Raw genomic sequence first — 17,138 nt, forward strand, 5'->3', positions numbered from 1 at the left:
GACTGACAGTCTGGTAGGAGAAATTAAAGCAACAAAGATCCCTCTGCAAAACCATGGGCTACAAAGTTTGGATAGTAGCAAAATGCCTAGAGAACCTACTATGTCTTCTTGAATAGGAACTATACCAAGATACAAGAGCCCTCCATCCATGCCATCTGACATAATCCGGCCTGGGAGGGAGTGAAAACGCAGGCCTGACTCTATCAGGCCTAGCCTGAAGTAGAAGAGCCTTCCCTCCATGCCATCTGCCATTATTCAATGATATGGAATTCTGGGAATTATAGTTTTGTGAGACATTTAGCCTTCTCTGTCAGTCAGCTCTTGTGCCACAACAAATTATAATCCCTAGAATTCCATAGCACTGAGCCATGGCAGTTAAACTGGTGTCAAACCAGATTATTTCTGCAGTACAGATGCAGCCCTGGTTACATGACAAGCTTATCGCACGGGCCCAGGGAACACAATTAGAGTGGGACGAAAGGGGGCGGGATGGGAATGGAATGGGCAAAGGACACATTTTACTGCATGCTGAAATACCAATGACGATGCCGGAAGTGCCCGTTCCATTCCCCATCTGTCCCCCAGAGGGGAATTTTCAGGAACTGTTCTGAAAAGTTCATAAAATCGGCCTCTCTGGCACGGATGGGGAATGGAACGGGCACTTGCGGTGGCGGTGGCGTTCCAGCATGTGGTAAAATGTGTCCTTTGCCTGTTCCATGTCCATCCCTCCCCAGTAACTCTCACTGAGGGGCTGTGTGGGGCTTTTGGGAAGTAATCAGTGGCAGTAGTGCCACCAAAGACCTGAGTCACCTCTGCCATAATGCTTTCATTATGAGCAAATCTGGTCTCTGGTGAGATGTAGAGGGGCATGCAGCTTCCTTCCTCTTTTCCTATGGCATCACATGAAGGTCTTACTGATACCACCATCATTGCCACCACCATGCCTCTGTGATGAGGCTTTGTAACAGGGGTAGAAAACCTTAACATCACTAATTAAAAGGATCTCAGATAATCATTCTGGAAAAGATGGCTCCTGAGACCTTGCAAGGCCACTGCCAAGTCGGATGATAGGCCAGGGTCAGTTCCAGGGATTAAATATATCGCTCTCTGTGGCACTAAGAACAAAGTTCTAGAAGGCACTTTAAATCATTATTGTGCTAGAGACCACTTTGATACAAGAAGTGTTATCTTCAAATTGTGTATGTGTGTTTATATATATACAATATTAGGTTAGATGAACCAACAGTATTACATAATATAATGCAGTATCGTACATCAATGGATAGGCAGCACTGTTGACTAGTGGGAAGCTACCTTAAAAAACAACAGAACAAGTCCTAGTCTCATGGTAGCGAACCTATGGCATGTGTGCCAGAGATGGCATGCAAAGCCATTTTAAGAGCATGTGGAGGACAGGGAAGAGGCCTCTTCCCAGCCATGCTGGCCTTCAGCTGTCTCTGGGGAGGCAGTTGAAGGCATGTGTCTGTTCCTCCTCTTCCCCCTCGCTCTCCCGGGCTTTTTCTGGTGAAGTCCCCCCACTAGATGTCCCCTCCTCAGAAGGCGGATGTCCCACTCCCCTGACATCCTACCCCCCAGAGGTTCTACCCCCACCCAGTGCAGGAACACCTTTGAGTTTGGGCACTCAGTCTGTAAAAGGTTTGCCATCACTGTTCTAGTCCATTTACAAATACAGCACTCAATCCCATTTGATTGAGAAGGTACCTATGTTCATTGGAAGGGTTGAATACGTGTTACACATTTCTGCTTGGACTTACCTTATACACTCAACAGATTCTGGCCGCGATTTCAGATCCTGGTGTTTAGCAGCTACTCCAAAATGAATGGGAAACAGGCCACCAAGAATAATATCTCCTTTCTTTTGTGCCCTTTGATTTGGTCCATAGGCTGAGGTATTCCAAGTAAACGCAATGAGAAGCAAATAGAAGCTATAAAAAGTCATTGTTCCTCCTTTTCCCAAAAGGATTATATTGCAAACTTCAAAATGTAAGAAGTATAAACCTAATAAACTTCAATAAGCCTTTTCTCTTCGGAACAGTGCACACTGTGGTTTTGGCAGACATGGTTGATTTGTAGTAATCCACAAGGTACTACTAGCTGTAGTTCTCCATCTTGCCAGTGGGCTTCTTCATTCCACTCTACTCAGTCCAGGAGCTCCTTCCTTCCTGAGGACCACTAGTGTGTTAGATGGAAACCATTTTTAAGACTGCCTAAAATAAAATGGAGATGTGAAAAAGTCAGCTCAGGCAGACAAAGAAACAATGCTGAGCTATTCATAAAGAGCCTCTCTCACCCATCTTGCTTCCCCAAAATACAGAATGCTGTCTGCACCCTGCATATTAACCTTGTACTCCCAATCATCACCACCACTGGTCCTTTCAATGACAAGGATCATTATATTTCTCAGCAGAAGCATTTTTAGAGTCAGGCTCTTCAACATTTACTTTTTCATTTATTAAAGACATTTATGTTTTGCCTCTCAGCCCATCAGGGACCCTGTCGTGATCCATAACAGATAAAAAATAATTTAAAATGTTAAATCCATAAATAAACAGGTTAAAAACAAACTAAAAACGCTCCTTACAAGCAATTTAAAGCCAAACAGTTAAAACAGCAGACCAACTTCAAGTCCCAAAGACCATGTTAAACAGCTCAGTTTTAACTGCCTGCTGGAAGCTCAGAAGAGATGGAGCCAGCCTAACTTCCTTTGGCAAGGAGTTCCACAGTCAGTCAAGGTGCTGCTAGGGAGAAAGGTCTGTCATGTGAACACCAGCTTAGTCTTGCAAAATGCTGAGACATGCAACAGCACCCTACTGAGGAGCTCAAATTGTGGGCAGGCTCATATGGGAGGAAGGCACTCCTTCAAATATCCTAGCACCAAGCTTTTTGGGAGGTTGTAGGTCAAAACCAGCACCTTGAATTTAATTCAGGAGTGAAATGGAAGCCAGGGCAGTTCTTCTAAGACTGGCATTGTATGGTCTCTAATATATACAACTGGTGGAAGTATGGTTGCTGCATTTTACATTAGTTGCAGCTCCTGAACAATTTTCAAAGGCAGCACTACATGGAGTGTGTTACAGTAATCTAAACAGCAGCCGGTAACTAAGGCCCTATACAGGCCAGCCTGAAATGCCAGCCTGTGGGTGGAGACAGGGCATAGCATCCTGACGATGAATGCCCTGACTCCACCCCAGGTCATAATGATGCCTCATGCTGTTCCAGATGGCACGCAGCATCATGGTGTGCCTCTAGGGTTGCCATAACCCAGCTGCAACCGGGTTTTTCCTGGTTTTGGCGGCACCTGCCCGGTCACGGCATGGGTGCAGCCAAAAACCGGGAAAAGCCCGGTTGCAGCGGGGTTGCAAGGCAACCCTGGGGCCTCGCTGCCCTCCTCCTCCTCCACCGCGCATGGCCGCGTGGAGGAAGAGGAGGGCAGCGAGGCCTGGGGCGGAGGAGGCTGCAGGGAGGCGGCGCCTCTTGGGCGCAGCCGCGCCAACCTCCCCGCCTCCCTGCAGCCTGCTTGCCTCCTTCCTGGTCCCTGCGGGGGCCAAGAAGGAAGCGAAGCCCCGGCCATCGCCGGCGGCCTGCTCGCCTCCTTCCTGGTCCCTGCAGGGGCCAGGAACAAGGCGAGGCCCCGATCCTGGCCTCCAATCGCGGCGAGACCCGGGGCCCAGGCGGGGAGGGAAAGCCTCCTTAAGTGGAGGCTTTCCTTCGCCACTTGACTTCCGCTCCCCGCCACGATCGTGAGGGGAAATGTAGGACAAAATTTTCAAATGTAGGACACATTTTGTGTGTCCTACATTTGAAAATTTTGTCCTACATTTTTCCCGGTTTGGAGGTCCGGCACCATGGCAACCCTATGTGCCTCCAGTGCTGCATCCAGGTGATGCAACGCTAAAGGGCCCCATATAGCTATGCTGATGCGGCTATGGTGCCCTTGGAGGGTGCAAAAGGGAGTAGCTCCTTTTTGTACCCTCCAGAGAATGAATTGGGGTTGTGGCATGAGCCCTGATCTGGCCAGCAGAGGGCAGCCTGTATAGCTCCTAAGGCATTAAGCACTGTGGCTAGATCTACCCTCCCAAGGAATAGGTGCAGCTGGTGGTCCAACTGAAGCTGGACAATGGAACTTATGGCCACAGCAACTATCTAGCCTTCAAGCAGTGTTGAGCTGAACACAGTCTGAGCTTTCAGAGGGATCCTATTCAGTCTGTGAGCCCAGCTCCAGCTTAGGTTTCTTACTGACCAACGGCATTTCTATCTCATCTGACTTGAACATCAGTTTATTAATCCTCATCCAATCATTCACTGCATGAAGAGAATGACTCAGGACTTCCACAACCCCCTTGATATCAGTTTTAAAGAAGAGATATATCTGGCTGTCTTTAACATATTGATGACATCCAACTGCAAAACTCCAGATTACTTCCCCTTGCAGCTTCATGTAGATGTTTAAAAGCATAGGAGACAGCATTCAGCCCTATGAATTTCTATGAGGTCCACAACTCATACCTTTGATCTAGAGGTTCTTTATTAATCAGTTATTACAAATTACTTTGCCATCAATGTAAAATATGCAAGCCATCTCTCATATGTAAACAACTAAAACAAATACAAACAAATGTCAAAGAACACAGAAACAGCAACAATATGACAAGAGCATAAAATATAGCAAAACAGAGAAACTGCCCACTTAAACTTTCTAGCAAGCATGTCTTTGCCTGATTCTAAAAGGACATAAAATTTAGTATGAGGCTTTTCACATACATTGTGACACAACCAAGAAAACATTCCACCCAGTCACTATCCATCTAACTCAGGCCAGCTCTAGGTATTTGGCCACCCTAGGCAAGAAATATTTTGTCACCCCCCTGTCACCCCTCATAATTATTTTCACCCTTTGATTTCTGCTGTTTCATTTGTTAAAGCTAAACATGACATAAAACTTAGGTTCCAATCTCTCGTCTTAGTATTGAGAATTAGTCAAAAAGCAATATATATATATATATATATATATATATATATATAAAGCCACAAAACCACCCCTAAATTTTGCCATCCTAGGTGGCTGCCTGATTCTCCTATATGGATGAACCGGCCCCGACCTAACTTCATAGACAGTGAGAGGATTTGGAAGAGGATCTCTGCTTAGATATGTACAGTCGTCCCTTCCCTTACACGGGGATCCATTCCAGACCCCCCTGCGTAAGGGAAAAAGCGTGGATGCTCAAGCCACATTCAAACATATGGGGCTCGTGCCTGCGGCGACTTGGCAGTGGCACGCAGGGTGCACGCCACGGGAGCGTGCACCATTTTTTTTCTGGCACGTGGATCCCCTTCCTTCCGACGTAGCTTCCAGCGTATGCTGGAAGCCGTGTAAAACACGCCCATGTATGACGCAGGCGCACTGTAGAATGTTAATAGGTTTGAAGAAACAGAATGATTCCTAAAAGGCAAAGGAGCCAGGCAAGGCTGCATATTTTCACCATACTTGTTCAACTTGTATGCAGAAAACATCATAGGAAGAGCAGGGTTAGAAGTAGAAGAAGGATGAGTGAAGATAGACGGAGGGAATATCAACAATCTAAGATGACACAATATTGCTGTGGATGACACAATAATAGTAGCAGAAAACATAATGGACGTGGAACAATTACTAAGGAAGATCAAGGAAGAAAGTGCAAAGGCAGGTTTGCTGCTGAAAGAAAACAAAAGTAATGAGCACGTAAGATATACATAAGTTCAAATTAGGCAATAAGGAAAATGAAATAAAGATTTCTTGTACTAGGATCAAACATCACTCAGAACAGAGATGGCAGTCAAGAGAGAGGAAGAAGACTTGACATCAGTTGTAGCTACCTGGCCTTCAAGTCATGAAAGAGTTAAAGAAGATCCTAAAGAGTGAAGATATACAACTGAGCACAGAAGTTAAAATCATCCAAGCCATTGTATTCCCCCCATCATCGTGTATGGATGTGAGAGCTCGACAATTAAAAAAGCAGATAAAAAGAAAATAAACTCATTTGAGATGCGGTGTGGGAGAAGAGTGCTGAGGATATTGTGCACAGCCAAAAACAGAAGCAAATGGATTCTTGAACGGATAAAGCCAGAAATACCCCTAAAAGGCAAGATGAGTAAATTGCAGCTGTCTTACTTTGGCCACATCATGAGCAGGTAGGACTTATTAAAAAGAGAATAATGTTAGGAAAGGTAGAAGGGAGCAGAAAGAGAGGAAGACCACACACCAGATGGCTAGACTCAAGGAGTTAATGGCCATGAATCTGCAGGGCTTAAACAGAGCAGTGGATGACAGGGAATCTTGGAGATGTCTCATCCAGCAGGTTGCCATGACTCGGGATTGGTCGACTAGAGGAACACGTAACAACAACAACAACAGAAGATGCCGAGGACCAAAGTCATTTGGGGCTTTAAAGGTAACCATCATCACTTTGAACTGAAGATGTCCCTCCGCTTCATAGCCTATTGAGCTTCAAAACATTCCTTAAAACATACCTCTCTCATGTTATCCTTATACAGTAAATCAGGAACTGCAGTTGAAAGTTATTTGCCCAGACTATGCCACCAATTGGTGCCTTTCAGGCCAAGTCATGTGAAATCACTAAATTCCCTGTTTCTCCAAACCTGTCCCTGGTCGCTTCTTGGAAGCAGAAAGAAAAATGAAAAAAACCAGTGTTAACCCTGCAAACACCTTTCCTTGTTTATGATAGTATTACCTTACTTCTCTTGCTGTTTAAGGTGCCTTACATAAACTACACAATATCATAAGTCTAAAAATAAGAAACTAAATTTTTTTTCTTAAAGGAAAACAGTACAGTGGACCCTTGTTATAGGCTGAGGTTTGGTTCCAAGATTCCGTGGATAACAAAATCCGTGGATGCTCAAATCCCATTAAATATAATGACATAGCAAAATGGTGTCCCTTATAAAAAATGGAAAATCAAGGTTTGATATTTGAAATTTATACTTTTTTGGGAACTTTTTCAAACCGTGGATGCTTGAATCTGTGTATAAGAAATCCGTGTATAAGAAGGGCCAACTGTACTTGAAATAGCCAGGGTGGGCAGAATAAACACATAACATCTTCCACAGTTGCTTTTTCAGCCATGAAAAGCCCATAAGAATGACCGTTTTTAAAACTAAAAATCTAATTGAGGATAATAATAATAATAATAATAATAATAATAATAATAATAATAATAATAATAAATTTACTTATATCCCACCCAATCACAGGGAATCTGGGCGGATATGGTGGATAGATACTCTGGCTATTACTTTTTTTAATTTTAAGTTTTTATCTAAACTGAAAAACCCTTTAACAAAACATTGAAAATAATATCCAACAAACAAGGGAACATCAGAAATGCATGCATTAGGGAAGAATATGAGCAAGACAAAGCTAGGTTCCTGGGCCAGGCTTTAAAACAAATAAATGTACCTTGTATAAGCAAGCAAAATTATTTTGACAGCACATCACTCCAAAATTTCTGTCAATGTAAAAAGATATTCCATAGGCCACCACTCGGATTTAGATAAACAATGAACTGGAACTATTTTTCTGCAAAGAAGTCTGATATAATAAACACACGACATCTTCCACAATTTCTTTTTTAGGTATGAGAGGCCCATAAGAACTAATTGAGGATATGACGGCTATATATTCAATGGATCCACTGTTGACCAGATTGTTGGCTGGTATGATGAGTTGACAGACAGGAAACAACTCAGAGGAAATTAAAGGTATTATTCCTTTAACTCCTTTATACTTCCTCCTCAAGTGCTAGAGAAGCTGAAGTGTCCAGGAAATGGTAATCATTTACTTGAGTGTATGGGTTATATCAGATGTGCATTGCTAAACCTTAGCAGAAAGACTGAGGCTGCATCCACACTGGAGTCAGTCCATGACACCACTTTAATTGCCCTGGCTCAATGATATGGAATTCTGAAAGTTGTAGTTTTGTGAGACATTTAGCCTTCTGTGTCAGAGAGCGGTGGTGCCAGAACAAACTACAGTTCCGAGAATTCCATAGCATTGAGTCATGGCACTTAAAGTGGTGTCAAACTGGATTATTTCTGCAGTGCGGATGCAGCCCTGGTTACATGACAAGCAACACCATCTTAAATTCTACCCATGAAGTCCACTGGGTGACCTTGGGAAAGTCATATGCTCGCAGCCTCAGAGGAAGGCAAGGGCAAACCACCTCTGAACAAATCTTGCCAAGTAAACCCCAGGATAAGTTCGCCATAGGTCTGAAAGAACATGAAGGCACACAACACACACACACACATCAACTGTACTTAAATCCACATAGAATCATAGAGTTGGAAGAGACCCCAAGGGCCACCCAGTCAAATCTCCTTCTGCCATGTAGGAACACACAATCAAAGTACTCCCTGTGATAGATGGCCATCCAGCCTCTCCTCAAAAACCTTCAAAGGAGGAGACTCCACCACCCTCCGAGGCAGCAGCATTTTCTACTGTCAAATAGCTCTTACTGTCAGAAAGTTCCTCCAAACGTTGAGGTGGAATCTCTTTTCCTGTTGCTTGAACCCATTGCTCCATATCTCTGTCTCTGGAACTGCAGAAAACAAGCTTGTTCCATCCTCAATATGACATCTTTTCAAATACTTAAACAGGGCTATCACATCAGCTCTTAATCTTTAATTTTTAAGACTGTGCAAAGTACTGTCCCTTGCAGCCACAGGGAGAAGGGCTTTCAACAAAAGTTGTTGCTTCCAAACAGCATCACTCATGTCATAAAGTTATCAAATTAATACAAGTTTGCTGCAGCTACTAGTGTGCAAGAAGATATCCCATGCATCAGACCTAGTAGGTGGATACTTGATGGTGGGTTCCTCAGTCTTCTTTAGACCTCAGCAAACATCCCCAAGCTTTGCTGGCAACAGTCACATGTGCTCTTTCTCTGCCTAGACATTCACATACACAGAGGAGGATGTTAACAAATAGAAATTAGCTGGTCTGGATACATTTCCCCCCACAAATTTCAAGCTGAAGAAGTTCAAATTTCCTTGCACTTCTTTGTGCCCACTATTTTGTGACACAGGGATCCAATGCTAACCAATATAAGTTGTCTCTGCACTCCTGTGCACAGAGGACCAAGAATGATGTTGCACCAGTGAGGCAGCTCAGAGGTACCTGTGACTGCAGAGCTGCATGCAAAACGACCCACAGGTCTATGAAGAAAAGAACACAGGCCAGGAAGCAGACACAGGGCAGCAGGGTGATGCTGATGATCCTAATTGCAGCAAGTACCAACCACTGTTTCAACTAGGGCTACTGTCCCTGGGGCAGTCATTAGCAGACAATAATGATGTCAGTGCTGCTTAACACTGAGAGCCCCTTAAAACTGTTTTGCCTCAGAACAAGAAAAAGGGAAAATTCCTTTTATACTTTTCTCTCTGTGAAGGTGATCTTTCTGCACAAGCTGGAATGCACAAACACCAAGGGTCACCCTTCAATGAACATCAGCCAGCTCACCTCCCTGCCAAGTCCTCAGCAATACACGTTCCATCTCCGGGACGACGGTGTGACTTTTGGAGGCTCTATGCCTCATTTAGTTCTGGTAATGGCCTAATTGGGTTGGAAAAATGCAGGGGCAGGTGTGTGATTAAAAACCAGCTTTGTGGTGCCTATGTAAACCATCGGAAAGAAAGAAAAGAAAAAACATTCAACATGCATTTCATGGTGCATCCTTTTGCTCTTAATTATGGGGACACTACCTGTAATGTCATAGATATTGTAACTGAAAGTAAACAGAGTGTCAATACAGTGCGCACACACAATTCTTACAAAGTTTTATGCATGCTTCATTTCCTGATTTATTTTTTTAAAAAACCTGCCCTACTACATTCCCATCCAAAGGACCTCAGCCTTCTCAACTGGAATTATTGTAGAGTTAATAGATGATCTGAGCTCATAGGGAGGAAACAGACATAGTGAAATTGAGTGACAAGCACGGACATTCACAACACATCAATTTAGCCAGGTAGGGCTCTAGTACACAGTTTTCACAGTCTGTATCTTTACAAATCCCTTAGAATACAAGTTGCTAGATGCATAAATGTTACACCGAAAAACAGTGCTCCCAGTTCATGCAATTCCTGCTCTAGATTGATGTGTAGGTATCATTCAAGTAGCTTTGTTAATGTGGGGACATAAAAAAGAGAACAAAATAAAACAGAATGAAAAATACCAATAGGCAAAAGGTGGAACTTCAAAATCATGCTTGCAGATGGAAGTAACTCTAACGTCTTCACTGCCTTTGTCTCCATTTAAAAAACAGTTACTTGATGAAGAAACTTGTGTTGAAATATGTCAGAGATTCTTAAAATACAATCTGTTTGGCCTAATAAAAGTATTGCCACAATATAGGGTTTATAATTTGCCAGGAGCAAGTTTTTGGAAAAACAAAACAAAACCCTTTACCTTAATGTACATGTTTCCGCAGCTGGAAGGTGCAAGTGACTAAAAATGATAAAATTTAAAGACTGACATCCAAAACATATTTACCACTGAATAAGCCCACTGCACACTAAGGAATTTACTTCTGAGTGAATGTGCATGAGTGTTTTGTAAATTAACATTAGAAGGGAAGATTAAGAGGTAACGTGATTATTGTTTGTTGTTAGCTGCTCTCGAGTCAATCCCAACCCATGGCAACCCTGTGGATGAGCCATCTTCAGGCCCTGCTGTCCTCTACTGCTTTAGTCAAGTCCTCTAGATGCATGCTTGTGACTCTCTAACTGAATCTAGCCATCTGGTGTGCTGTCTTCCTCACTTTCTACTTCCTTCCACCATTAGTGTCTTTTCAAGTCAGTCATGCCTTCTCATGATGTGGCCAAAGTGCGATAGCCTCAGTTTCATCATCTTGGTTTAATTTTGCTTGCATGGGAGATTAATACCATGGTTCTATAGCTGCTGTACAAATCACCAGGGACAGATGATATTCCAATTGAACTGCAATCCACATTGACAGAGTCAATTCTTGTGCTAACCAACATATGTCAACAGATATGGAAAACAAAACACTGGCCAACAGATTGGAAGTGGTCAATATACATCCCTATCCACAAAAAAGGAGATACAAAAGACTGCAGCAGCTATAGGACCATAGCACTGATCCCTCATGCAAGCAAAATTATGCTCAGAATTCTGCAGGCATAGATTCTAACCATACATGGAGAGAGAGATTCCAGAGGTCCAAGCAGGGTTCAGGAAAGGAAGAGGCACTAGGAACCACACTGCAAACATACAAAGCTAATGGAGCACACCAGGAAATTCCAAAAGAAAACCAGCATGTGCTTTATAAACTTTATAGCAAAGCCTTTGTCTGAATAGATCATGAAAGGCTATGGAATGCTCTCAAAGACATGGGAGTGCCAACATATCTGATAATGCTGGTGAGGAATGTGTACTCAGGACAAGAGGCTACTGTCAGAACAGAACGTGGAGAAACAGAATGGTTCCCAGGTGGCAAATGGGTCAGACAAGGCTATATCCTTTCACTCTATCTGTTCAATTTGTATGCAGAACATATTATAAGAAAAGCAGGCTTGGACACAAAAGAGGGAGGAGTGAAAATAGGAGGAAGGAATATCAACAATCTAAGACATGCAGATGACACCATAGTACTAGCAGAAAATCTCACAGACCTGGAACAACTACTAAGGAAGATAAAAGAAGAAAGTGCAAAGGCAGGATTAATGTTGAACATAATGGAAATGAAAATAATGACCACCGAGGACCTATAGGAAATATCATTTGAGCTGCACATATGGCCATGAAGAACCAGAGCAACATGGGAGGCTGCTCCAGGAAACTCTCAGCACATGAAAGCCCCAGGCTTTAGTATGACTGCTTCCCCACATTACCTGGAACATTCCTTTATCCACAGGCTCATTCATATGTTCAGACACCGTTTTCACATTCTCCTCCCTCAACATTTTTTCTTGCATTAGAATTTTTACCACAGTTGAAAAAAGACAAACCCACACAACAAGCTCCCCACAGCAGTTTTTCTCAGTAGTGTGCTTCTGGACAATTCAATTCAAATGAAAGCTATGAAAATTAAGCAAGTTTTTAACAAAATACAAGTGATGGTGCCAAAGTCTGCCATTAACTAAGTCAGTGTACAGCATGTGAAGCTTGGATATTGAAAATTAGGAAATTTTATTGCATTACATGTTTTTATTGATATAGGCCGCCTTGATCTTATTGAAGAGGCAGGATAATAATAATAATAATAATAATAATAATAATAATAATAATAATAATAATACACATCATCCTGGGTTGATACTGATGATTTTTCTTGTGATTTGAATGGGGGAAAAATTGAACAGCGACACCTACAATCCATAAAATTAATTTCACAGTTTCCATGCCAACGGGACCAAAACTGGTATTTTCCAAATTAGCTTAAGTTTGATGCTGCTGACGAACTTGCATGAAAAATAGTTTGTAAGTATCCTTTCTAGGGCAGAAACAAAAAATAAAAACAGAAATCTGTTTGGGAAATACCAAAGTTGTTGATGGATTGGGTCCCAAACGTTGCTGCGGTCTTTATTTTGATTCCGTTGGCAAATCTGAATTTGCATGCGAATTTGCAGAACAGATAGACAAACAGACACATACTATTACAGTATAGGATGAAGAGCCATCTCCCTTTCTTTTGTGCCCAAAGCCAGCTGCTTTGTAGTCACATGGAAGTGTTTCTTAAATACATAGCCAATTCCAAAAAGAGTTCATTATTGATAAATTGGTTAATTCTTTCTTCCTTTGTCTACTTGACTGGGGATAATAAAAATAGGATCCTTTGTTTAAAAAAGTGATATGTGCTTTTTAAACCAGCCCTTTATAGCTCTAAATATGGCCCCTGATCTCTTCTCACATCAGTCATTTTGCTGAGAAGGAATAATAGAATCATGGAGTTGGAAGAGACCCCAAGGGCCATCCATTCCAACCCCATTCTACCATGCAGTGGTACTCACAATCAAAGCACCCCTGACAGATCCACCTTCTGTTTAAAATCCTCCAAAGAAGGAGACTCCACCACTCTCCAAGGGAGCAGTGTCTTCCACTGTTGAACAGTTCTCACTGTCAGGAAGTTCCTCCTAATGTTTAGGTGGAATCTCTTTTCATGCAGCTTCCATTCATTGCTCTGGGTCTTATTCTCTGGAGCAACAGAAAACTAGCTTGCTCCATCTTCAATATGACATCCCTTCAAATACTTACTGTAAACAAGGCTATCACTTTTTAAACCTTCTTTTCCACATGCTAAACATCCTCAGCTCCCTAAGTCATTCCTCATAGGTCATGATTTTCAGACCCTTCACCATTTTGGTCATCCTCTTTTGGACACACTCCAGCTTGTCAACATCCTTTTTCAATTGTGGTGCCCAGAACTGGATGCAGTATAATTCCAGGTGAAACCTGACCAAAGCAGAATAGAATGGCACTGTTACTTCCCTTGACCTAGATACTATACTACTATTGATGCAGCCTAGAATCACATTGGCTTTTTTAGCTGCCGCATCACACTGTTGACTCATGTTCAATTCATGGTTTACTAGGACTCCTAGATCCCTTTCACATATAGTCTTAGTTAAGCCAGGTATCCCCCATCCTATATTTATGCATTTCATTTTTTCTGCCTAAGCGCAGTACCTTATATTTCTCCATGTTGGAATTCATTTTGTTAGTTTTGGCCCAGGTTTCTAATCTGTTAAAATCACTTTGAATTTTGATCCTGTCCTCTGGGATATTAACTGCTTCTCCTAATTTGGTGTCATCTGCAAATTTGATAAGCATAAGCATGCCCTCTATTTTTTCATCCGACTCATTGATAAAGATGTTGAAAGCACTGGGCCCAGGACAGAGCCCTGTGGGACCCCACTGGTCACTTCTCTCCAGGATGAAGAGGAGCCATTGCTGAACATCCCTTGAGTTCGGTTGGTCAACCAGTTACAAATCCACCTAACAGTAGCATTGTCTAGGCCACATTTACTAGCTTGTTTGCAAGAATAGCATGGGGGACCTTGTCAAAGGCCATACTGAAATCAAAATATGCAATGTCTACAGCATTCCTTTCATTTACCAAGCAGGGGAGAAAGAGAGAGAGAGAGAGAGAGAGAGAGAGAGAGAGAGAGATCAGATTAGTGGCATGACTTATTTTTGAGAAACCCATATTGACTTTTTGTGATTATGGCATAAATGTTCACTGACTCTCTGTTTAATTTTGATCCTTTTTGAGGAGTATTAGCGACTCCTCCTAAACTATTCTTTCATCCAAGTCGTTGATAAAGATGTTGAATAGAACCCTGTGGCACTCCACTGGTCACTTCTCTCCAGGATGAAGAAGAGCCATTGCTGAGCAACCTTTTGGATTTGGCCAGTCAACCCATTACCAATCCACCTAACAGTTGCATTATCTAGCCGACATTTTCCTAGCTTGTTTGCAAGAACACCATGGGGAACCTTGTCAAAGGCCTTATTGAAATCAAGATATGCTATATCCACAGCATTCCCTTCATCTACTAGTCTTGTAATTCTATCAAAACGAGATTGGATTACAATTAGCATATGCAGTTACCATAGAATCCTATAGTCAAATTATGGGAAATTGCAAATAGTTTTTAACTCTCCTTTTTGCAACACTGAGACAATGGCATGTGAAATTTTTGTTGTTCTTGGTTTGCAACTTTGTATTATTGTTATTATTACTATTATTATTATTATTTACAAAAAAGCAAACTTGTGGAATATGATAATAGCATTTGAATATGCTGATCTTAGATCCAGGCTACTTTATGCCTGGGTTTTCACGTGGACCCAGTCTGAGAATTCAGAATGTGTGACTTCCAAAATGAGTAGTCCAGGTCTGGCTTGGAAATGCTATGAGTACCACTAGCAAAGTAATGTGAATCACATAATAAACTGACATTATACCTCAAGTAGGGCTATATCCATCTGATCTTTTTAGCCAGGTGTGACGGGTGGACACCTCAAGTGGCAGACTTCGGGTGTCATGAAAGCGAAACAAATGGGTTACATATTTAATTTGTTAGTCCTGCATTTTTAATGCCAAAGAGCAGGCATTTTGGGGGGGGGGGGGTGCTTGTAGGATTTGCTGCCAAAATAGCATGCTGGTTATGGTACTATGCACCTTGAAGGTACCAGATCCCATCTGAAAGCTAAGCTCTGTTTAGTACTTGGATGGGAGACTGGCAACAAATCCCAGGTGCTGTAGGCTACATTTCAGAGGAAGAAACTGGCAAAACAACCCCCTGAAGATTCCTTGCCTAGGAAAATCCCTATGAAATTCAATGGATCTCCATAAATTGCAGGTGACTTGAAGGCACATATACACATTCATGAAAATAATTTGAGTTCTTGCCCTAACTATTCCCTTTCAATGTGTTTGGCCTTTGTATCATTTAGCTTTTGAGTTGAAGTAAGATTTCCACTCTGCTGACAGTGCAGCCTCAACTCTTATCTGGAAATCACCCTGGGTTTGTTCTGCTTCACTACAGTATCTCCCACAGTATAACCAAGTTAGCATTTGAATTCATCTGGGTCTTTTGATACAAATACAGGTGCAATGTTCTCATCATGCTGACCTAAGAGGAAAAACCTGCTTTACAGAAATTGTGTCAAGAAAACATATACAGCAGATATGGGCAGGAGTGTGTTTGTTAAAGTGGAAGTCATATGAAATGTCCTAAAGGGATGGCTCTTTATTGCAATGGAATATATATTATAATTAGCAGAAAAAGCATTTCCTCCCATCCCTGTACTCACTTGTGTCCATTTCCCAAGTGTTAGGAGAAGAAAAACTGCATTTTAGGTACCCAAAACTTTAGCCTGTTACAGACTGCCAAAATAAAGCTGCTTCGGGTCTCTTTGGAGTTATGCTATTTAAATGATGCATGGGTCCTAAGAGTCTGGAAGTCGCGCCAAAGCCACACTCCATTCCTAAGCACTGGAGTGCAGCTTTTGGTGCAGCTTCCAGATTCTTGGGATGCATGCATCATTTAAATAGCATACCTCCACAGAGACCCGAAACAGCTTTATTTTGGCAGTCTGTAACAAGCCTTTATAGCACCCAAAATTGCCCCTGATAGGGGCTGCAGAGATCTTTTGAGTGCACCAAGGCTACTCTTAGGGGTCCCAAGGGCCACACCGTGCCCTCCTCTGCTATATGGAGAGACAGCATGGTGCAGTACTTTAAGTGTTGGACCATGGAGGCCAGGGTTCAAAACTCACTGGGTCCACCTGGAATATTGTGTCCAGTTCTGGGTACCACAATTAAAAAAGGATGTGGAGAAACTGGAGCATGTCCAAAGAGGGCGACTAAAATGGTGAAGGGTCTGGAAACCATGGCCTATGAGGAACGACTTAGGGAGCTGGGGATTTTTAGCCTGGAGAAGAGAAGGTTAAGAGGTGATAGGATAGCCCTGTTTAAATATTTGAAGGGATGTCATATTGAGGAGGGAGCAAGCTTGTTTCTGGCTGCTCCATCAAAGCATCCCCAACAGATGGCCATCCAGCCTCTGTTTGAAGACCTCTAAGGATGGAGACTCCACCATAATGTGTTCCACTGTTGAACAGCCCTTACTGTCAGGAAGTTCCTCCTAATGTTGAGGTGTAAGCTCTTTTCGGCTTAATCTTCTCTTCTCCAGGCTAAACATTATTATTATTATTATTATTATTATTATTATTAAAATTTATTTCTAAAGCGCTGTAATTATACACATCCCCAGCTCCCTAAGTCCTTCCTCATAGGGCTTCATGGTTTCCAGACCCTTCCCCATTTTAGTCCCCCTCCTTTGGACACATGGCTCCAGTTTCTCAACATCCTTTTTGAATTGTGGTGCCCAGAGTTGGAACATTGTGCATTTATTTAAACACAGATTACACAAGTGAACTTCAGGAGAGTTGAGGGGTTAAACACTTACTAATTCCTCTGTCTGCTATTTAATAAACAACAATATCACACATAACAGCAACAACCTCTGTACTTGAAGTTACAGTTCTAATCCCAATGAATGGACATTTGTTTTCTCAGATGCTGCTGCCACAG

The 17,138-nt window shown here is 42.3% G+C and overlaps 1 protein-coding gene across 1 annotated transcript in view; it reads right to left on the reverse strand.

Moving 5' to 3' along the window:
• The window catches only part of LOC149323467 (extracellular calcium-sensing receptor-like), a 49,038-nt gene extending 47,078 nt beyond the window's left edge, over window positions 1-1,960 (reverse strand). The window contains exon 1 of the mRNA XM_089511327.1: window positions 1,776-1,960. Coding sequence (XP_089367453.1) covers window positions 1,776-1,960 — 185 coding nt within the window. The remainder of the gene's footprint in view (window positions 1-1,775) is intronic.
• Window positions 1,961-17,138: the final 15,178 nt, after the last annotated feature.

This window comes from Sceloporus occidentalis, unplaced genomic scaffold (genome assembly GCF_023333645.1).
Source record: "Sceloporus occidentalis isolate IW3139 unplaced genomic scaffold, rSceOcc1.0.p SCAF_1, whole genome shotgun sequence".
Lineage (NCBI taxonomy): Eukaryota > Metazoa > Chordata > Lepidosauria > Squamata > Phrynosomatidae > Sceloporus > Sceloporus occidentalis.